Genomic DNA, 23,994 nt, shown 5'->3' with positions numbered 1-23,994 from the left:
AGACCCCAACAGGCCCCTACAGGCCCCAATAGGCCTCTACAGGCCCCTACAGGCTCCTAAAGTTCCAATTCACACACTTCTTATTTGTACTTTTAGCACATACTGCAGCCGCGTTTACAAAGTACGTCTGCTGTAAACAATCGGGACATTCTACTTCCTAAAACCGCCACATGACACTGTACCATATGTGTTTGTGTGTGTGTGTGTGTGTGTGTGGCAGGCTGCTCATGTGCCTGGTCCCCATGCTGCTGCTTCCACTTCCTCTCTGCTTGAAGGACTTCAAAGACGTGCAGCACTCGTGTCCGTGCTGCAGGGAGCTGCTGCACGTGGAGCAGAAGCGATGCTGTCAATGCCCAACGTGAGGGCAGAGGATGGACGCGCGCACATATGAAATGACGTCACCTCGCCACCTTCGTCCCCTCGCCACCTTCGTCTCGTCTACGCGTCGCTCTTCGTATTCTGTCATCACATCATCAGCAGAGCGTGAGCTGCATACAACAGCTGCATAATTACTTGTTAAAATGACCTCAAACTCTCCAACCACAAGACAATCCAGAATCAATGTGGTTTATTTGTAATATATTTATAACGCCGTCGTCTCGTAACTCTCAGAAAAGCTGTTTTGATCGCTGTGTATTTATTTATTTGTATGTGTGTTATTCGCATAACTCAAAAAGTATTAAACCGAATCGCATCAAATTTGGTGGGATGATTGGTAATTATCCGGGGACCATTTGCTTAGATTTTGGGATTGATCGGGTCAAAGGTCAAGGTTATGAAAAGGTGCGACGGTATGCGCTCTACCGAGTGCCCGTTCTAGTTCATTTACTGTGTCTCTTTCTCTTTCTTTCAGAGGTCAAGCCCATCATTGTTGGTTCCCACACAATTTTCCTCATTTTAATGTTTAATTTTTCAAGACAACACGCTCGAGAGCTTCTTATTATATATTATTAAAGGTCACGACAGCCTTCAGTCTCATCCGTTTTTTAAAGAACACCTTGAGTGTGTCTGTTGACGTCTGTATGAATATCTGGAGGCAGGTGAGTTTCCCCACTGGGGATAAATAAAGTTTTCTAATCTCATAATTAGAACGAGTTCTACAGACTAATATCTCAACAATTACCGGATGGATTGCCGTGAATTATGACAGCCTTCGGTGATCTGTCGACCTTCATAGTCAGGTCAAAGTTTCTTTGTCCAAAGAAATAAAAATGTTTTTTCCACTCCATTGAATACACAACATTGAGCTATGGACAAATTTGAAAACATGAAGTTTACATGTTTAATTAAATAGAAATTATAAATCAAGCAGGACTGACATCTTGAGCTCTTCCATTTATCATTGGAAGGCAACTTTAAATCTTAAGAGTTTGAGATTTGTAAATATAGTTTCCAGTTTCTCAACCAAATCTACACCCCCCCAAAAAAGCAACTGTATTACCCAAAGTGTGGAATGCTCCTTTAAGTGTTTCTTGGCTTGGACAATCAGCAGAGTGGATGGGGAGTTTGGGTTTTTATAGAAAATTTTATTCAACATACATTTTCCAGCAAAAAGGCAATATACAGGAATAGTTGTCGTACACTGCTGCTACACTGAGGATTTTAAACTGGAAAAGATCAAATTAACGGTGTGATTCTGCAGGTTATCGTTGCACTGCACTTTTTTTTTTTAATAAGACAAAACCAATGCAGTTAGTTTTGGGGGAAAAAAAGAAAAAAGAAAATCCAAAATGCAACAGAAAAAAATCGTCAATGTTACATCAGGAACGCAAGAAAAAGAAAAACCCTACACACAAGAAATATGAACACCTGGCTCCTTCTGTACCTAACAACAAAAGGCGTGTTTCTCTTTTAATTTTACACGTTCATATTTTTTTAAATATACAATTCTTAAATGTTGTCTTTACAGATCCTGCTATGCACTATTAGGGGAGCATTCCATCTGTGCTTTAAAAAAGAAAAATGAATTCATAGGGATTAAAGTTTCTTACAATGCTGGTTTTGTCTCTACACAATCTTCAAACTAGTGTTCTGCAGCTCTCTAGCAAGCACAGCGCAGTTACTGCCTCCGACCACCAGGGGGCGACAGATCTCACTGGAGAGAGAAGATGGCCAAGCTCGTGTTTGTGTTTAGAGGAGGAATGACTGATTAAGACATTAACTGCCCCCCTCCCGATAAACAAACCAGGAAGAGAAAGTCAAGGGGGTAATGTCCTTGCATGTGTTCCTTTAAAGTCACGGAGCAACTCGACCACAAGCAGAATGTACGTGTGTCCGTCCTGAGAAACCTCGGACATTAAGTGCCGATGTGCAAGATGAAATACAGACAAATATCCTCCTTGTTTGTTTTTTTTCTTCCCCCATTTATTTTTAAACAGATGCTGTGAATTGTTATTATACAAGATCTGCAGAAAGAGACAAAAACAAAAAAATGAATTCATTTTTCCTCCAACCAAACTAAAGTGAGAAACAATTGCGCGTAAACTCAGAAACACTTGCTTTGTTGCACTAAAAAAAAAAAAAGGAAGGGAGCAACAAAACAAAAAAAGTGTAAAGAACCACATCGGGGTAACTAGTGAGCCTCAGGATAGTTCAGTTGCAAAAAAACAAAATGTCTCCCCCTCTTTGTCAGTTAGTCCTCGCAAACATCCTTCCATCAAACTCTCCGCGGTACGACGCCTCTTCAAACAACTTTAAGAACAACCCCCAAAAAGATCTGACGGGGCAACAAACTCTGGTGAGTGGTGGGAGGAGGAAGTCTGGACGTTAATATAAACATACACACACAGATGTATATACTTATATTCACACTGCGCTCCACTTCCTCTCTCCGCTCATTTTATATTAAAATCCAATTTTACTTCCAGACAGGCAACAAAACAAAAAAATAAACCCAGGCAGTCAACAGGTAGAGAAGCCGGGAAAAGAACGGAACAGCCTCAAACATGGAGGGACACAGTAAAAAAAAAGAAAATAAACAACATTATCAACAGTCGGGAGGCGGTTGGTGCAGTTTATTTTGTGTTTTGAAGGATAATCTGTCAGCTGCAAATCATCCACATCGCTGGAGACGTAGTGTCGCTGTGGAAGTGTCCGGGCAGGGTGTTTAGTGATGAACACACACATACGCACACACACAGTCTCACGCACAGTCTCACGCACGCACACACACGGTCGGTTAGTCTGTGGTTATGGTGTGTGAGAAGGGGGAGGGGAGCAGGAGGAAGAGGAGAAGGATGGAGGAGGACAAAGAGGAAGGGCGGGCTGCTTTTTAGTTGTGGATCTTGATTGCCTTCTCCAGGTAGGTGTAGCGACCTCTCTTTGGAGCCTTGTTGAAGTGGTCCAACCCGAGCCAGGGCCGCGGGTGGGACATGTTACCTGGAGGTCAGACAGAGGTCAGTACCCGGCACGGCTCCGCTTAGCGGCATCCACTCAACATTTAAAAAAGACTTTTAAAGATTAACAGCAGAGTGTATAAATGTAACCGAGACGCACGGGCATCACGGCAGGTGCGTTCAGGGGCAGCGGTTACGGTTGGAAAGCCCAGTGCGATCAAAACGTTGATAGATTTAGTTTTTTCAAATCCCATTATTGAGGTTTCGGCATTCAGTCGTCATTTTTCGATGTTCCCACAACAACAAGTTGAGGCTCTTCATCAGGCTGCAATGACCCTCTGACGGCTCTTCAGGTGAGTCTCACACACACGATATCGCAGCTCCAACAAGTCTCGCGGTCACGAAACCAAACAGATATTCCACCGTAGTTATGGCAACAATCCCTGGTTATATAGCCCGTTCCCTCCTAGTTACTACCTTTAATACAGCAGAAGAAGGAGAAGTAAATACCTGGCTGTGGTTCAAAGTCCTTCAGGTTGACCTCATACTCGTCTTCAGTGATGTACTGATGCCGCCCCATCATCACAATCGCAAACTTGAACTGAGAACAAACAAAAACACACAAACGCAGGTTATAAGACAGAGTTCTGTGTATAAATACACCGACGCAACCTTTAAAACTTACACTTTTACATTCATTGTTCACCATAAAACATTTAAAATACGATCAATACTGCTAATATTCAGAGCGCGGCATCGTACCTTCTCAAATTCTTTCTCCTGGATTTCCAGCATGGTCTGAATCCTCCTCATCACCTCCCGAAATAACTCGCCCTGTAGGGGGGAGGGGGGAGAGAGAGGCGGTTAGGGAAGGAAACAACCAGCCGCACACAGAGCATGAAGTGGGTATCAGAGTAATAACACACACCTGTCTGATCTTGAGCAAGAAGGGGATCCCGAAGGTGCCGAAGACTTCCTTGTGGAAGTGAGCGACGGGGATTAGCATTTCACTGTCCTTGTCCAGGTCCACCTGGTCCAAAGGAAGCTCCTGGAGGGAAGGAAGGACACAGAGGGAGTGAGGATGTGTAGTTAGTGGAGAGGAGGCAATAAGTGTATCGTGAGCTCAACGTTAACCTGCTACTTCAAACTCTGTTTACTTCTAGGGTTTTAAGTTCTTGCAGTGATGCATTCTGGGGCGTAGGATCGTTTGAGACTCGTGCCATCCAAATATTTTTACATTTTAAAGTCCCAAAAAGGTTTTGAAGAGAGAAGATGGTGTAATCATTTCCACTTTCCATTCAAAATATTCAACTTCAAACTATTTTTTTGGCGTTTAGCCTTTTTAAAAACAAAATGTTCACCGCTCTCCAGCTTGCATCTGTAAATCTAACAAAAAATAACTATTCACGGTGTTTTAGGGCGATGAGTTCGTATAAAGTTGCAGAGAGACGTTAAAATCTTGAGTGGAAACCAGAGCGAACAACGAAGACGTTCAGTGCGGCCGGAAGAGTTCGGCGCTTTAAATTCTTCTTTGAAGTAAAACCCTCAAAACCACGGCTGCCAAAGTGTCGGCTTGTGCAGCCGAGCCAGAACAGAAATATAAAACGAGTGTCACGCGGAGGAACGAAAGGAGGAAGAAATGAGTAAAAATAAACTGAGAGGAGACAAACGTACCTCTATTCTGAAGGTGCGGCTGGCAGCCGGAGATAAACATTCTAGCAGCTCGTCCTCCTGGTGAACCCCGATGATTTTATAGCTTACTATCTCTAACAGCCTGCAGGGGGAGGAAGGGAGGGGGAGAAAGGTGGAGAAAGAGAGGGGTAGACAGGATTAATACTCAGCAGCTTTTCAAAGAGAAACTGAGTTCTCAGAGCATAAAAAAGGGGGATGACAAAACAACTTATGAACAAAAATATGAAAGATATATTTTTTTAAGTTGTTTAAGACAACGTCTTTCTAAACAATGAGTCTGCAGGTTGTGGCTGCATTAAGGAGTTAATAGGCTGGTATTGCCAGGCCATGATTCATAGTCACTCGAATGGTTCGTGTGGCCAGTCAAGGTTTACATGACCAGAAATATAATTAGAAACCAGCTGATATGTGCAGGTGGAGCTCGATTTCCCTCACCACTGCAATCAACCACCATTCAGGTTGTATAAAAGTACAATTATTACTGAAACTGAGCAGTAGAGTTGGGAATGCGTTTCCTGTGGAGGTGAATTACCAGTTTTAATATTCACTTTGAAACGCCTGGCCAGAGTTTTGGTAAAAAGAGTGGATACCTGAGCTTATCGGAGCCTTTTTCAGAGAGCACCACAGTGTTTTTGCATTCTTCCAAAAGGTCCCGCACACAGCCGTGCTTGTCAGGGTAGAGGGTGATCTCCTGTAACACACACACACACAGAGAGAGTTTACACCTGCAGGAGACTTGCCTCCGCGTGGCGACATGGTGCTGGTGTGCGTCGGTGCGTTACCTCCTCTCTGAACTGGCTGTTGAGCCATATGGATTTAAAACTCCTCCTGTTCTCAAAGTCTGTAATCTTCATCTTTAACTGTGGATGCAGAGAGAAACAATCAGAAAGACGCTCTGTAGCGTTCAGGGAGCCGCCGTCGACCCTGTGCTCAGACGGGTTTTACAACAGCGTTTTCTATTCGCAGAACAATCTCGTCCGTCGGCCACAAATCACGTTACGAACCGCGAGCGAGGCTGAAGGGACAGACCGGTTTATTGAGAAGATATTAAACTGATGGAAAAAGGAAGCTGAAGAACGCCTGACAGTTTTTCCGACAGCTGGCTACGATAGCTTTAGCTGTGTTAGCTCCAACACGAACTGAGACGCATAATAACGACGCCTCACAATGATGATGATATTTAGTATGAACTGGTTCAGCGTTTCTTTAAAGTCAGAATGAAGCCGGTTGTGTACTAAACTTTCAGGAAGGCACAAAGAATTTTGGACGAGAAAGAAAAATCATCTTTTTCAAATCAGACCTCATTGTGACTGAAGATCCAAACATGCACAATAGGACATATTCAGGAACATTGATAGGGCAGTCATCGAATAATCCGAAAAGTATTTTCTAGGTTAATTAATTTCTCGTTTGGTCTATAACACACAAGACGGTAAAAGAAGAAAAAGTCCATACAAATATCTTTGATCACAAGTTAAGCCATTAAACGTCAGACTTTCAGTCAAAAAGCTAAAAATATTAGATTTACCATCACGTAAGAAGTAGAAATTCCCTAAATTCTCACATTAACTCGGTCTGAGAGAATTAAAACCTGATCTCAAAAAGACAGATTACAGGAAAAGCTGGAAAAATAAAAGCTACTCCTTTTGGCCCAAAAGCATCCGTCGTATGCCAAAAAAACCTAAATAACTAAATTCCCCCCGGGCGTCCCACCTGCTGATAGTAGAGTTTCTTGGGCTGCCGAGGTTTGAAGAATTGCAGCAGGTCCCGCAGCGTTCCCTCATAGTTGTGTCTGAGAGGATTCCCTGGACCGTCCCTGTACCTGGCCACCACACCACCAGGCAGGGGGGGAGGACGACCAAGGGGAGTGAAGAAGAATGACAGGAAGAGAAGAGAAACAGAGGGTGGAAGAAAACCGAAAAGGAGAGGAAAGTTAAAGAGAAAAGAGGGGGGGGGAGACGAAAAAAATTCAGCGAGATGCAGAATGAGAGTAAGAATGGAGGAGGGGGAGAAAGGCAGAGTGGGAGGAGTTAGAGGAAAACAACAAAGAAAGGTGGGTGGGGGGGGGGGACAGGTTACGCAACATTTCTACTGACAACTGCAGGTAATCAAAACATGACAACACACGGCATACACCTCCATACGTCAAGCAGGACGAGGAATATTTATGTAAAAGGATAAATATGTAAAGTATTGATAGATAAAGATGGATTCATGAAAGTTGATTATTATTATCAAACAAGTGCTGTTACCTTATTATTAATTCGGTTATGTTACGTACAATATGTGATGCTATTTGCTTATCCATCTCAATCAAAAATGAACTGAAATAAAAAACAAAATAATTTTTTACACAAAAGAAACATGTAGAAGCACTTGGGTCCGTGTCAACATCACTGCTGAGACTGTGTGTGTGCGCGTGTGTGTATGTGTGGATGAGACAAGCCTCCTACCCCTGTGACTTGAAGAACTGCAGCATCATTGGATCCGTGTTCAACCTCTGTGCTACCGTCTTGGCCACCTGACAAACAAACAAACATTACACGAGGGGATCATCGTGACATCTGTGTCTCTAACTGAGAAGCCAAAAGGGGAAAGTACAAGATGTTTTGGGGCACACTCTTATCCCCAAAATTCCCAAATGTCCACTCAACTCAGATTTTTCATAATAATTGGCAGTAAATTACCAAAACCAAATTACAGGATGGTCAATTCAAATTGAAAATCAAATAGATTGTTACTTGAAAATGTCATAAATAATGTTCTTTAATATCAGTATAAATAAACAAGACAGACCCAGTTAATTTACTTTTCACTAATCTCCCCCCTCCCCCACTTCAAACCTCCATCTAACCGGCTCTTACCTGGAAATAGTTCATGCGGTTGGAGAGCGTGACGATGAAGCCCGGGTCGTTGGGGATGGTCTTGTCACAGAAGATGACGTCCACCCGGTGGTAGAGGTCCCGGAAATACTCCTTGGCTGTGGGCAGCTCGCTGCTGTCGTTCTCCGGGTCGTCCCTTTGGGGTTGGAGGACAACGGGTGACTTGAGGTACAGAGCGTGAGAAGTTAAGAACCCGCTACGAGTCAACAGAGGGATCGTTGAGCCTTCAAACTACATTTCTAACCAAGAAGCAAAAGCACACGTTCTCTTCTCGCAACCCCTCGGCCCATCTGCCTGATGTACTGGTAGGACAACACCTAATAATGTGGTATTGCGCAACATCTAATGATATAAGTGCAGATTAAAGAGACATGTGGAATTCTCTTGTGAAACTAAATAAAGTTTAGTTTACTTTCAACGTCACTCACCAAAACACTTCGTGTGCACGTCAAACAAATGTGGCGGGAGCATTTCCTCATTTCCTTTTTTTATATATCCTTTTTCTGCACTTCAATTTCATTTGGGGCATATTGCAACATTTGTTGGCACTTTACTTGCACCACTAGTGGCCCAAACCTGCACCATGAAGCTTTACATTCTAAACAACCTAAATTCACCCTCACATAATATTTTTTAAACGGCCTTACTTCTGGAAGACGATGATGTCCCCGTCCATGAGCTCATCCAGAGCCTTGTCCAGAGAGACGTCATAGTCCTGTATGCGCTCCGTTAGATTGGGCTTTACTTCCTGTAACACACACACACACAAGGCACGTGGAGTCAAAATGAGGCCATCTGTTCTGGAGTATTTCGTGACGGGCGTGTAAACAGCATAGCGAGTGTGAGGAGAGAGAGAGAGAGAGAGAGAGAGAGAGAGAGAGAGAGAGAGAGAGAGAGAGACATGCCGCACAGGGCGGTGTGAAAGTGTGCACAGGAGGTCGTGAGACACGACTCGTGTGCCAGAGAGAACGAGGGAAGGAAAAAAAAAAAAAAAAGAGGCAGAGGAATGTGTCAGCAAGTGAGCGCTATGTAAATAGATCACCTCATAGAGGATAAGGCTAGTTTCCTGCTGAAACCCAGCTCTCTCACACATGACTGGTAGAAGGTCTCCTGGTGACGGGGCGAAAAAGAGAGAGAAACAGAGACACGATTTGAAACCTTCACGTTCATGGAGGTTTTTATTTAAATTACGACAGTACGGGTTAAAGTATGAGAGACTTGGATGTCGCCACCACTTACTTATTTTGCATGATATAGGTGTGTAGATATGTCCACAATAATTTAAGCTTCTGATTTTGGGGTCATACATCTTCAAGAACAACATGACATCATCTAAAAAGGAAAGAGACAAAGATAGTGTAGCCATCAAAAGACCAGACTTGAAGTTATGAACTCCACAGGGTTACACACAACGACTGAACAATACTCCTGTTATCATCACTTTCGTCAGCGTTTACCACAATGTTAACAGTAACCGGCGACGAAGCATTTATAGTAATTAAAGTTCGAATGCAGAGTCAGTGTGAAGCGGTAAAACTTTGAGGATTAAATGAAGGAACGGTGTAGAGGTCATGCCGAGCTGAGGCCGAGCAGACGTGTTTGCACCTAAAGAACCCGATCAAAATCACGAAGCTCTACAAGTCAAACGTTGTGGAGGAGAACGCTGGTAAAAGCGGGCTGTGTGAGGAGTTGACAAGTGGGACTCACGGTCTTTGTCGAACTTGGGTAATGTGGCCCCGCTGGCCGCCATCTCTGGATCCACCGTCTCCAGAAATATTGTCCAGGGGTTCTCGTTGTCGCTCAAATCGATCATCTGGAACGCCAAAAAAAACAAAAATGCATATTTACTTTTGTAGCTTGAAGGAAATGAGTCTCAGGACCGTACGAGTGTTGGATAGGCAGCAGTGACACAGCGCTACCGTCTCACCCGACGTCGGTAAGAAATGCCCAATGAGAACCCAAAGGCCACAAAACACTTACCGACTTGCTGCAGTCGGCCTCGTAGTCGAGCATGGCGGGTCGCTTGGTTCCGTTGCTCCGGGCCTGCATGGGCCACAGCCTCATCTGGTCCTGTGGGAAACCCTGCAGCGAATCGATAGCAACATTTAAATTTAATTCGCACTCGTGTAAAGCTCAACGGAAAAGCCCAAAAGGTGTAAAGCAGCAGCATCGTGGGATGACGACACGTCAATAATACACGAGTTGGGTCCAGTGGTTCTGCTCTCACCATGGTCTGAGAGAGGGTCTGGACAAACTCCTGCAGCGTGGAGCTCTTCAGGACCTTGAAGACGGTGTACTTCACCTTCTCCTCATCGTACATGTCGTTGCCCTGGTGACCACAGAACTGGTCCTCTGTTACGATCTGTCCAGGTGAGGAAGAGAAGAAGGAAACAACCTCAGTGACCCAGAGTGAAACCGGACCCGGGACATGAAAAGGGAGAACTCTGATGGTGTGCCAACGCAAGCCCATTACAGGCCTGCAAATTCATACTGAAGGTAGTTTATAATCTGCTGGTTGGGTAAGTAGTCGTTTCCAGCCATCTATGAAATAAATCCACCGTCTAAAATAGTTTGATGGTAAAAAGTCTATTAAACCAGCACAGCGTCAACTGCTAACGTGAAATCGTTTCACTTAAACACACGTAACTCTTCACCTTATATACACACACGTGTCACTTTAAACTGACTTACATTTCTGAAACCGGCCTGTCTGTGTACTCTCATACTTATATTTTAGATTATCGCACTGTGTATAGTGTTGCACCACCCGCCACGAAACATTCCTTGCATGTGAAATATACATGTCAATAAAAAGGTTCTGATTCTGATTCTCAGAGACATATCTGGTTCAATGGGTCCTACATACAGATCTTGGTATGATCTTTGTATCCACAGCAACACTAGACCCACAGACGTAATGTAATGAGCAGGGTTTTTCCTGGGTCAAAATGGGTCTTCGGTGCAGGAAAAACCCTGATGAGCAACACATCACAGCGTGAGATCCGAAGGCCGAAGGGAACCAATCCGCTGGCTTGGCTCCACTAGCGCTACACCGTTGTTCCTGCACCTGCTCGTCCAGCACCGCAACAGAAACGTGAGGAACTGTAGCCTTCAGTCTTTGAAACTAAAATAAAGCTCAGAGGTCTTATCACAACACTTACTATTTGCACATGGCTAGGCATCACAGAGCCTCAGAGCACTGAACAAGCAGTCCCAGCTTCCTACCTGGACCTGCATGTAGAGGTGAGCCTCTTGGCGCTCCTTCCTCTTCTGCGCCTCTACCCGTTTCTCCTCCTGCAGGCGCTCCATCAGCTGCTGGGGGATGTCCACGTCAGACATGGGCAGGAGCACCTCACCTGGGACACGAGGAGAGACGCAAGTGAGGATCCTCAAGTGCAGTACGTTGACATTTGTGTTTACTAGTCTTTAAATAGGCAGTGAACTATGGCCGCCAGCCCCAAAAATGACAAAGTGGAAACCGGATTTACATTTTCCATCATATTTCGTACGGTTGGGCGAAACCCTCTGTAACAATATCACATCAAGAAAATAAAGAAAACACTTGAGCGATGCAGTCTTAGCACTGGAGAAGCTTATGTTGCACTATCCTTAAGTGGCCACAGCGTGTGCAGGCAGTAAGTGCTATTTTATTCAAGGGCACGCGGAGATCAATAGACAAAAAGAGAACAAGTGAATATACGAGGACATTATCGTGGAGCGATGTACTTAAGGACAGATCAGCTGGGGCAGCTGAGGTGAACATATTTTATGTTTAGGTTTTAAAGTGGCCTGGAAGGCAGACGCAGAGGAGCGCGTCCCTTACCGAGCTTGGACTCGCGGATGTAGACCAGCATGTACGCGTTGGTGCAGTGGCGCACTGAGAGGTCGTCATCGTGACCTCCATAGTTGTTCTCTATGGCCTCGTCCTTGGTGCACCGCGACACCACGTCGTCGTCGAACTTGCACCACTGGGGGGAAAGAAAGAGCAACGGACAAGAGGGGGGAGAGGCAAGAGCAGCCGGGGGAAGGGAGAAAAAAAAAAAGAGAAAAGCCAGAGAGCACTTAAGACAACTGTTTATGTCAGGCTTTCAATCAACCCCAAATACAACATGCAATCTTCCTCTTAAAAAGGATGACTAGTACAGGAGGGCCGCAACCAATTGACCTTCATCAATCACTAAATAAACCATAAACGACACCAACGAGTGTGTGTTTGAGAGACAGAAGCTCAGTAGCGGGTCAGGAGTAGTTACGGTTCATGTGTGTGAGTAGGTTGAAGATGTACTACTACTTGTTGGGATGTGTGCATTTAACGGCCGAGCCTAATGTGTCGGGTTAAATGATGTCACACGCATCGTCAGTGGCAAACCAACTGGATTCTTGTTAGTCGTACTCCTGACTGGAAAATCAATTTATCATTGAGCTAATTTGACATTAAGAGGTCGAGATGACACTCAACTAGCTGATCTGACCATTAAATGTCAAACTTGTAATCTTTTAAGGGGATAGTTTAGGCGTTTTCATGTGGGGTCGTATGAGGATATTGAGATATTGTATTGTTACTAAAAAGAACTGGCAGAAAATATTCTTTATCTCGGATCTGGCATCCAAGTTTAAAAAGGCCAGAGAGAAATCACAATGTTCTGAGCATATGATTTGATAATAAATAGAACATAAATAAATTTTCCATGATCTTACCGTCAGGGTCTACATAACATTTTCATGCTAATTTTTGTATGTGGTAAAAGATAGAAACACAATAATAAACATCATGATATTAAATTAATTGTACTCATCGTGATAATGAAGTAAACCTCATATAAAGAATTTGAGCAGTTCAAACCTCGCAATGAAGACAACCGGCAGTAGGATTTTTGGTGTACGGTGTATAAAAACAAAACTGTCCTTACGATTGGTTCCTTGTCGCTCACTTTTAATTCTCCTTTCGGGTTCAGGTAGACGACGTAGTGACCGCCGTGGTTGTCCCCGCTGTGCACCAGCACGGCGTGCAGGATGTAGTTGGCCGGGTCCTTGGAGTCCGTCTTCTGGAGGAACTCATCGAGGGGCAACTTCTCCATGTACTCAAACCTGCAGAGGAAAGGGAGGACGACGGCGAAGCAGAGATGAGCGATTAAGCCATTAACATATTCATGCGGGAACAGAAAGCAATAGTTCAAGCCATCACTGGATGTATATGTATACACACACACGCGCCCTGGATGCGTGTGTGTACTTAAAACAAGGCTCTCAGGGGACCAGGTGCCGCGGCAGTGTCACAAGCATGACTCAGAGCTCGCCGAGACGCTTGAGGGGGAAATTAACTATTCTGGACGTGTGTGCGTGTGTCTTCTGAAAGTGTCACATTATCCCGGTGGATTATTAAAACACCATTAGCCTCCTGAAAAGCTTTACACAGAATGATACGGCCTGCAGGAAACACTCAGTGACTCACTTATTTTAGTGCAGGCCGCTTCTGGAAATAGACGGCTCCTCTTACCCATGTGATTATGGACCAGAGCATCTCTTAAACTTATTGTCCAACCACCGACGCCTCGTGCGATAAGGACGGATCCGATTCAAGCGGGGCAGTGTTACGTGTTTTGTAAAGTGAGATACAAGTACCACAATGAAGGTGCTTTTGTTCTACCTGTCATTAATCTTGATGTTTTGGTCGGTCTGCGGGTCATACATGAACCTCATCAGCTGCAGGTGGAGGATTGGAGGGAAGGTGAGGAACTTCACCCCCTTCTCCGCTTCCTGTAATACAACACAAGTGCCAAGCATCTGGTCAGTACACACCGTTCATTCCACTTTACGGTGGCAGCGTTACAATTTTGACAAAAGTGAGCGTAGATACCAATGGAGATATAGCAAAAATACATCAAATTAAATGAAAGCAAACTAAAAAAAAAAAGATTTAGAGCCTTGTTAATGCTTACCTGCAGGCCGTGCTCTCCTGCGTCGTATTTGTTTTCGCCGTCTAACTGTTCAGTTGCAACGTAATCTTTGAATGAGTCAATGACTGGAAATAAGTAAGCAGAGAAGCAAAGAGGAGATCAAGAAATATTCCATATTGGTAGATTCAAAAACAAGTCTCTTATACTGCAAATAGGCGTTAACAGACACTTTGAGCAGGAAGTACAACAGCCGTTCAACGATTGAGGAAATGTTAGGGTGAAAAGCTTGTTGAAGCCAATTAGTTGTACTTAAGTGTTGAAAAGAATCTGATGTTTTGTTGGAGAAAATGAAGCGGTGCTGATGTTGGTACTCACTGTTCTTCTTTCCTTTTATGCTAAGCTGGATGTCGTAGTAGTCCTCTATCCGATCGGACCGGTAGTCAACATGCTTACACTGGATATACGACTGGAGGGAAACACACAGGTCAGATTGTACGATACAATTGGAAAGTAGGAAAAAAAAGTATTTCTAAAAAGGGGTGATTCTTGATTTGACCTCGGCCTATTGTTAAACGGACCGTGTTCCAGACGACATCCTGTTTGAAGTCTTTACAGCCATGTCGACATAATGCATATCAACAGCATCAGTCTCACAAAAAGTGTATTTTTCAAATGTGTAACTCACAGTAAATTTATGTATTTCCAACAGCTACATAAAATGTGGCTAAAACTAGTCAGACAAGAGCTGGAGATAAAGAAACATACCACCATCTTTCCTCTGAAGAGATCGGGGATATTTCCCTCAACACAGGTGCCTTTCATTTTGTTCTCCACATTGTCCAGGAGCTGAAACACACACACAGCATCAGTAGCTGTTCAGCATGAATACACACCCATATTCTTTAGGAGAGCACAAGAGAACTCACCACTCTGCACAGCTCCTGTACGTCATGTTGCATGAAGCTATCTAGTGTTTCCCATCTTCACAAAAAGAAAAACACAAACCTGTTGTTAGATACAATACTCCTAGATTGGGAGAGATGTGAAGCTTCTTTCTTTTTTTTTTACTCGACAACATTTAAATGCCAGCTATTGAATACAGATATATTAGAGCATCAATCTGTGTCACTTCAAGACAAAGGACAGGCGAGCCGTGGATAAAGAAAGTCTCCTCTACCCAAAGGACTTGGTGAGTTTCTTGGTGCCGACGGGTTTGTCGCTGTGCTGAAGCTCGTAGAAAACCCTCTGCAGAGCCAGGGGAACGCTCTTAGACGAGTCGTCTCCATCCGTGGGCATCATGTACACCGCCTTGGAGGAAAGATGGGAGGAGTCAGACAATCATACTCATTCATTTTCACTGTTTTGTCAAGACATTTTCGATATTTAAAATGTGTTATTTTCATGATGAGCACAATATATCTTTTGGGGCTACATCGGGAAACCGCAGTGACGCTAGGGCTGATTAAAAAGGGCAGGGCTCCAGAATGCAACCGGTTTGCAGTGGCAGTAATTGCATACTCAAAAGTAACAATTTGGATTTATGTTGCTCTGCAAGTGGACACTCTGGCTGTCACAAGCAATCCCTAATAAATTAGGAGGTTTGGATATTTGTTATTGTGTATTGCCTGCGCGAGAGAGGACATCATTTATTTGTAACTGGATGTGGCTCCTTGTGCTATTGATTTGATCAGCGGTCAGTCAAGCAGGGCGGAGGGACAGACGGAACTTTACAGAGAGCACACAGAGCGACGCGGCTGAATATCAATTTTTTATTCAAAATAAAATAAAACTATTGTAACTTTATAGGAGTAGCACACAAGACTCAATGACAAATTATTATTTGGGGCCTACGCTTTAAAAAAAAGGGACGCAATATTTAACTAAAGTGACATTTACATTGTGACATTTCCTTTCAGATAAAACAGCACATTTTTATTTCTGCAAACTGTTGATGGGCGCATTTATCAGCAAGACACAAGATGAAAACATTGGATTTAGTGAAAGTTGCTCAAGTGGTTTGTTTTGCACTAGTGCTCCTAAAATGCTCAGTCGGGAGCTCTGAAGGGTGTCCAATCATGAGGGTGGCAATAGTGCCACAAGAATCAACAGCCGTTGGAACAGAACAATTATAAAATAAATAGATCCTCAAGCTAAGCGGAAAAGCAGCAGCACATGTGGTACACTGGGATGCAAAGATGAAAGCATACCAGTCGTAGCTGGTTGGTGAAGAAGAGCGTCTGTAGGAGGCTGTTCATGTAGCAGGTAGCTCCCTGGTTCTTCAGCCCAACATAGCCGGTGTGTTTCTTTGAATCCCATCTGGTGACAGAGAGAAAGATTATGTTTATTGTTATATCTCCTAAAAAAAAAAAAGGGAAATCATTGGGACCATTGTAGAAAAAAGAACCCGGAGAAAATGAGGAGCTACGTACGCCACTCCATGTGGGGCATCGGCCTGGACGTAGACTTCAAATGCGACTTTGTCATCATCGACGAAGCCCCTCTCTGGGTCGGTCACGTCCTGGAACACCACCAAAACATATAAAATCAATAGGAGTAGGTGCAAGTAAACGCAGTTACTTAGATTCCTTTCTTGCATTTATGAATAAGCGGTCCAAACAGAAGCAGATGCATTATGAAACAGCAACGCTTCAACAACTACATGCATGTTTCTGCCAGTGTCTCCCATGTCTACACCTCAACAACAACTAAAAGGTAATATTTCTCAGTTTCGGTACTTACACTCCAGGACATGAAGTTGGAGAAGCCCCAGTCGTTCTCTTTGTGGAAGAACAGGTGACTGATCCTGCGGCTGAAGGACTTCTCGTCGTCTTTGTAGTTGATGATCTTCAGCATGGCCTGAGAGTGGCATGACCAGGACCTGAAACAGAACCCAGAAATCTTTTAGAACATTGAGAGACGAGACATTATAAAAGTGACTTTTTACTTTCATGAATAAACCAAAATTATGGCATATGTATCCCAGATCTGGATCAGATTTAACACATTCCGTTAAAGATTAATTCTGCAGCCATTGTTTGGGAATGAGTCGTCTCTAGTTCAGATTCTGTTGAGGTCCATGAAAAATTTAAAACAGTCCCGTTTCACATATAATGTAATTAATCTGTGGCCAGCACGACAAAATTAGCAGCCGGTAGGATTTGGATGCAGTGCAGCAATGCATGAAGTAGGCAATCTATTTTGTTAACCTATAGATATTTATCATTTAAAAACAAAAGAACTGACATTGATTTATTGCACCTATATTGTAAAACAAAAAAACAACAAAGTAACTAATTCAATGATTGAACAAAAAAACATGGAGAAAATGGAGCTTCAAAAAAACCAAACAATTTCTCATCTTTTAATGTTTCTTGGTGGCAGCTTTGAGGAAAACTTCTTGACAAGGCCACTGAGGTATTACTAGATCAGGTCATCAAATTAATAAAATCAGCATAAGTTAGATACACCTGCACTGCAATGTTTAAAAGCATTTATATTTATGGAGATGGTGTATTTAATGTCATGTAAAATAACACTATTCCTGGGTACCAGAGGAGCATAAAAAGGCAATTTGCTTTTAGGGTGGCGTCATCATGAAATGACAACATGCATTTGAAGTTTCATCTGAAAACCTCAATAGAAGCTTTGAATGCAAGAAAGAACAAAAAAGACATCTGCTAAAGCCATAATTAAAATACACAAAGCATGTTTCTTTTGTTTTTAGAGGGAGTGAGTGAGATTTGAGTGGGTCGGGGTGAAGAGCAATATTGCTCACATGCCCCACTGTGTACCAAGGACCGCCAAAGGTTTCCTGTGTGTGTCTCTGCAATGCCTGCCAAATCCCCCCCCCCCCCCCCGGGACACCTACGTGGAGTCTGACTCTGCGTTACACTGCAGGAAGAAGCCCACGCTCTTCTGGTGTGGCCGGTCGGGGTAGAAGCGCGGCATCACCATTATCTTCCATGGAAGGTTCCGGATAAAGCAGGATGGGCTGAGCACGGACTCACTCAGGCGGCTAAAGCGCTCGACCACGAAGCGGAAAGTCGCCTCTGACCGCCAACTGGCGTCTGTGGGAAAGATGCAAGTTTGACAGGTGAGAGCCTTCAAAACCAGGTGAAACTGGTCAATAAGTCATCGGATCATGTTGAACCTGGATCATTGAAAAAGGACAAGCTTTCAAGCGAAAACAAGGTGTGGACACCTCTTTCCCTGAGGAACGTTTGTTAGTGCTCATCATGCTCACCATCCTCCATGTCGTCCTCTGTGTTGTGTCCTTCTGCCATGGCCACGTTACTACCATTGATCGCTGCGTTGGCCGGGATTCTTGGAGGGTCGTCTGTTTCCCCAGCTGTACAAAGAGAGAAACCCCATAATGAGACTGGATGGTTCCAGCACAGACAGCAGGCTAGGGAGCTTTCTCCATTGGAGGGAAGCTTGCTGATGCCTTTGCCGAACGTGTGAATTCAGCAGGTCAGACACAAAACTGTCAGATTACCCAACCAAGATCAATACAATACGGCCGTAAGACCTAAAAATAAAGCTACACACACAAACAATGCTTACCCTCAGAGTTGAATTCAATGTCATCCATGTTTACCAGTCAAGTAACAACAAAAACCATTTAAAGACGTATTACAATAGACAATCTGTTGGTTTACTCATATTTAAATTACTTTTCTTCTTAGACCATTTTATTTCCAGGAAACTTGAGTTTACAAATTAGAACTCATACTTGTATATACACACACCTTTGCTAATGTATATCTTAAACGGCGTAATTTGCCAAGTTTCTGTGAATACATGCACCTTTTAAAAAAGGAGCAGGACAGACTCAAAATGCGACAATTACCATAATAATGTATTCCATAAATGCAGCATCAACCGAGATCAGATTTTGTGCATAAACTACCATCTCCGTCTTTATCTCGTGCATCTCAAACATTTCATTTCAGAGATCCCTCATGGCCCCTTTCATACATTTCACTGGGAAAATTGCACGGAGACGACAAGTCACGTCGTCTTCCCCGGTCTGTGTGTCAATGTGTGCGTCTCTGTGACAAAGACCACGCAATAAATAAATAAAGAGGACAATTATCCCATCCGAATAATGAGCCGGCTCTTCATAGTCCCATCTATCAAAACACATTGATAACAGATGAGCTTCGAGTAGACTCCAAGGACTGAGTAAGATCTGCCTGCAGCCTGTGATGGCGACAACAATGCATCAGAGCCCAGACTTAACTGAAAGAACGTTGATATGAGAACACGGGCATTTGTCGCTGTATTTCACGTGCATCTGTGATCCTCATCTTTCGAGCCAACAGATGCAATGGTGTCAGTTGTGTATGCGTCTCTCTCCAGGTAACGCGACTGGCCGAGTCCTCAAGGAGACTGACCTCGTTCCCTCAAGTGGATTACAATGCGCTCATGGGGGGTTGTCAGTCAATTTCCATGACAACTTCTTGTCCCGCCCACTCTGCCGGTCTATCCTGAAACCACTGATGAGTACTTCCTGATGATTCGGTACAAGCCAAAGCCGGATATGGTTCTGATAATTTCATACGCAACAAAAACACAAGTCTCTAACATTTCCAACAAGCATTGAATACTTATGATTACACTACAACAGTAACGGTTAAGAAAAAACACACATTTCAATTCCAAGAGAAGTGCTAACATAATATGCTGCTTTTTCCTAATTTTTCAAAGATTGAAAAGCAGCAAATAACAGTAATCATCAAGAAAAATGTTCTCCTATGACTAACATCTGTATGCTTGGCAGACAGAAAAACAACTCCAGATGTGTATTTAACCTATAGCAACAAGGTTATGACAGCACAGCTGATCCTGCTTGGCATGAAAATAAAATAAATATACACTTTTATTAATCCCCAAGGGGAAATTAGTTCTCTGCATTTAACCCATCCTTAGTTATTAAGGAGCAGTGGGCTGCAGTGATGCGCCCGGGAAGCAACTGGGGGTTCAGTGCCTTGCTCAAGGACACTTCGACTTGCAACTAATGGGGAGAGCGGGGATCGAACCCACGACCTTGCGGTTGCAGGACGGCCCTCTTACCCCACTGAGCTACAGCCGCCCCAAATGAAGAAGCTGAACTGCCGTTTCTTGCATTAGACCAAGTACGTCGTGTTGCTCTGTCTGAATGTGGACCGATGCAGTGAAGGTATGAAAAGATCCATGACAATCTCAATCACCTACTTTTATCTTGGACCATAATTGTCGAAGAAAGGTGCGTTGAGGAATTCTATGTTTGTTTTTTAATAATTCCCCACGTTACGAGCACTGTGGCAACCATTATCACTGGATTAATAGCGTGGCAGCATCAGACGGGCAGCATCGTAAGATTACTGTGGGAAAACAGATAGTGACCGAGAAATGTAGAGCAGTAGATGGATTAACCGCACTGCAACTGTATAAAGCCTCATGCATTTTGGGCAGCTGAAGCTCATGGGGTGAGTTGGTCGTCCCATAACCACAAGGTACCCGGTTCAATCCCCGCTCTCCCCATAGTTGCATGTTGAAGTGTCCTTCAGCAAGACACGGAACGCCTCCTCGGGCCCCACGGGGATCAATAAAAATAAAAAAAGAGTACATTTCTTCTTTTTTCATAACGAGTGTGCGTTTCTATAAGTAGTTAGAGAAAAAAATAGTGAGGCGCTAATTACGTCAACATGTTTTCACTGTCCTTGTAAGGCTGCACTGCACTGGGAGAGCATCCAACAAGGGTGAACTCGCAACTACGAGTGAGGAAGTCTGGTGAGTGCACCTGCTTCGAGTAACACGTATTAAAATGAACGATTGTAACATAAATTGTGCAGTTTCTACTTGCTTATTTCAACAATTATATAAAAGATGAGCTGCACATTGCGTGCAGGCCAATAACAAGCAACAACGTGTGTGCAAACGGATAATAAAAAAACACTCTGACCAAATGACGCAGCGATGATGAAGGCTCCCCCCAAAGCCGATATACCCTGTGCAGAGGTGACAAATAATACAAAATAAAATTACAACTTTACAAAACGGCGCAGGGTCGGGCGCTCTACGTGTAACCCGCTCACTAAACGGTCACATAAATGTGGCACCGTCAACAAAAGATGACTAACAACAACAGAGATCATTAAAAATGGCTCCATGCCGCTCGGGCGTCCATACAATGAAGCAGCAAATCCCCCGCGTTGCCTCGGCGCGGGCCCGGCTCACCGCAGCGGAGAACACAGTCACACGGCAAATTATAAACTTAACTGAGCCTCGACGTGATTTACAGTTGCTCTGCCGGAGTGTCACCCGCTCCGCCGACACATCAACTCGTTCTGCCTCACGTCAATTTAGCGAATCACGATCGACGCATCGAGCTAACTAGCTAGCAAACATCAGACAGTTATTCACTCGCGGGCCGTTATTAGCCCACGTTAGCTGGAATCACAGGAATAGGCGGACTAGTTTATCAGAACATCTCGAGAATAAAATATACGTTACAATAATTTGTATCGGCACGTGGCTATAAGGGACAAGTGGGGGGAAAAAACATTCAAATATTCACTCGAATTGAGCGTTGAAAAATACAAGCCGCCATTTTGGAACGCCACACACCCCCCTCCGCCAGTTTTAGCGGATCAGCTAACTAGCATGCTAGGCGGCGAATGAATGCAACCGGGTTGAAATCGAAGCTAACGGAGTAGCTTAGAGTTAGCTGCCTCGCTCGCAGCGTCCGTTGCGTTTTTACCAGTTTATTTAATACGTAGCGCGAGTAATACAACAGATACCCGGCGCTGCCCGCATCAAGAGTTTATACACATTAAACATACTTCGAATTTAAGATGGTAACTGACATTTTACACCGCAACGTTATACATCGTAAACGTACTTTGCAGGCCCACATTATAATGAACGAGTCAGACACGACGCTAACACACACCATCTTTTTTAGCACGGTTGGGCTTAACGTAGCATGCCTAACGGTAATCAACTGACCAAATGTAAGAGTCACTGACGTTGAAATCCCTTCACGGCTGACTTGGACAAGGAGCGCAAGGCGTCAAATAACTGTCGAAAAAAATCAAACCCCCTCTCCGAAAAAAGCCTCCAAAAACGGCGAAGTCAAAGCAGCGAGATTAATTTGGTCCGCGATGGATGCTTCCACGTTAATTAGCAGACTAACTGTCGCACCGTTTACAAACACGTAGCGTTTGCTTCTCAACAAATCAAAGAGTGCCTGTACATTTTAAAGGACACACAACGTGTTTCTCAGCAAACGACCGTGAACACAACAAAACAACAGTTTATTTAAATAAATTAAAAAAACACGGTGCTCGTTAATAATGAATGATTTGCGTTGCTAATATCCGACAATGTGGACGAGCAGCACATTTTGGGAGGGTTTATGTTACGGACATTTATTAATTTGAGAGCATAAGGAGATAAATCCTCGGCTCCAGTCCCTATTAACGCAACAACAAACAAAAAAGGCCAGATCCCCACAAGTGCGCTGCAACGGACGCACAATCAGCAACAACAAAAAATTAGCAACCAGCTATCCTAGCTGGCTTCGGGCCTTCATGTTTACTGTAAAGTTAAGATCAGTTCGCGCAAAAAAAAACGTAACGCCATTTCTCGTGCAATTGTTAAATGAAGAAGGTGCGAGATCACCCTCCTTCTCAGCCCCGTTTCTCACCTTCCATCTCCATGTCCTCCGGTTCGCTGAGCTGCTGCTCGCCGGCTTTCTGCTGCGTGTGGCGATGGTCCATGTTGGCAGCTGTTGTTGTTGTGGTCGTGATGCGGTGCTCACTGCTTCCTCGGTTGCACTCGACCTTGTCCGGGATCGGCTCGGCAGGGACCCGGGTTCTAGTCTGCTGGCGAGGTGCGGTAAGGTGCACAGGTAGAGTAGACAGGTCGAGCTTCGGCGGCCGGGCCTGCTCTGTCGCGACCTCGGCCTTGTCCGCTATCAGCGCCGGGGAGTGAGGAGGGGAGGTCGGCGGGGGAGCGGGTAGAGAAACGCGGACGTATTTGCTCGCTATTCGCCCAATCTCGGCGCCTGTGGTGGGTGCGTGTCGCTGGGTTTAGACGGTGGGACGGATGGACCGGGGGGCTCCGAGCAGGAAGGCCCACTGAAATTAGCTAATCAATCCGGCTTTACTCCGGGAAATGTGGGGCAACGAGACAACACGACTTGCCCCCTCGAGGAACAAATAACGTTACCAACTGGTGATTTCGGTACGACAAACGAAAAACAATGGTTCATTTGCGAGAGAGACACATTCAACAACTTTGCCTACGATATCCCCAGTCAGTGTGCTCCTCCGATTGTCCCTCGTCTGGGGAAGAGCGGAGGAAAAAGCTTTCCATTCAAACCAGTTTCCAATCCGGAATAGCACTAATGTTGATTTGGAAGTTCGCGGAGACGAGAGTTGCTGCTGCCCGACGTGAACCAATTCGCCCACAAACCGCCCCTAACGCAATAACGCGACACACAACGCGGCAACTCTTTGCATGTGTCGCTAACCTCTGGGTTCTTGTGAAGAATGTGCCCGGTCATACAACGTTAGCCTGATCTGTGCGGCTGGCTCTCGGCTGGCTCTCGACTGGCTCCTCCCGTGGTTTTGCGATGTGTTGAGTCTGAGGTAAATCTCAAAATGGCGGTCGCGCTCTTCTCTGAAATGTCACATCCGCATGGAGATCTAAACACTGGCCCATCCCCGGCCAGGTTCACATCAATGTAAAATGATCGGGATTAGGCGTGTGCGTCGGGGTGGGGGGAATAAACCTAAATACCAACAACAATTATCAGATGAATGGAAATTATAGGAATCGCGGGGCCTTGCATGCTTGTGATTGCACGTTGAAATACGTCATATTTTTCGCCACTAAAAATACTTTTTACTTTTTCCTGAGCAACGTTGTACGGCTTCAGTTATGTAAACGTTGTATGCAAAACATGAGCAATTACAAGTGTTATGTGTGAAACAAACAATGCATATAAAACAGCATATAAAACCAAATTAAACTAAATAAAAACATAAAATACAAAACAAACACGTGGTCATTCTTCAGGTAAAACACTTAGAAGGACCTGCACCTGCTGGTTGTGATACTTTGTGGCATATATTTAATTTTGTATCCCCCTAATTAGTTTGATTGACTTACTACTTTTACTTGTGTTTACTTATTTAT

The 23,994-nt window shown here is 44.2% G+C and overlaps 1 protein-coding gene across 4 annotated transcripts; it reads right to left on the bottom strand.

The window, feature by feature from the left end:
• Positions 1–1,505: 1,505 nt before the first annotated feature.
• On the bottom strand, positions 1,506–23,435 carry usp7 (ubiquitin specific peptidase 7 (herpes virus-associated)). 4 transcript variants are annotated; one of them, XM_056406475.1, is made up of 32 exons: positions 23,327–23,435; positions 22,499–22,673; positions 18,050–18,154; positions 17,675–17,873; positions 16,546–16,684; positions 16,236–16,324; positions 16,014–16,122; positions 14,984–15,114; positions 14,733–14,787; positions 14,572–14,652; positions 14,182–14,272; positions 13,849–13,931; positions 13,557–13,666; positions 12,820–12,997; positions 11,733–11,877; positions 11,135–11,265; positions 10,137–10,271; positions 9,890–9,991; positions 9,617–9,722; positions 9,149–9,241; positions 8,952–9,019; positions 8,557–8,657; positions 7,892–8,045; positions 7,481–7,548; positions 6,741–6,849; positions 5,810–5,887; positions 5,618–5,718; positions 5,010–5,109; positions 4,264–4,383; positions 4,098–4,169; positions 3,846–3,936; positions 1,506–3,378 (listed from the first exon to the last, which is right to left on the bottom strand). In XM_056406475.1, exons 1-32 carry the CDS (start codon positions 23,357–23,359, stop codon positions 3,272–3,274), a joined length of 3,459 nt encoding a protein of 1,152 aa, XP_056262450.1. In that variant the 5' UTR covers positions 23,360–23,435; the 3' UTR covers positions 1,506–3,271. The 4 variants fall into 4 exon arrangements, with proteins under 4 accessions (XP_056262450.1, XP_056262451.1, XP_056262449.1 ...); XM_056406476.1 differs by having other exon boundaries at positions 6,741–6,843; positions 22,499–22,676; positions 23,327–23,430; XM_056406474.1 differs by having other exon boundaries at positions 22,499–22,676; positions 23,327–23,429.
• Positions 23,436–23,994: the final 559 nt, after the last annotated feature.

This window comes from Pseudoliparis swirei, chromosome 23, assembly GCF_029220125.1.
Source record: "Pseudoliparis swirei isolate HS2019 ecotype Mariana Trench chromosome 23, NWPU_hadal_v1, whole genome shotgun sequence".
Taxonomy (NCBI): domain Eukaryota; kingdom Metazoa; phylum Chordata; class Actinopteri; order Perciformes; family Liparidae; genus Pseudoliparis; species Pseudoliparis swirei.
This window is presented reverse-complemented; position numbering and strand designations above follow the sequence as displayed.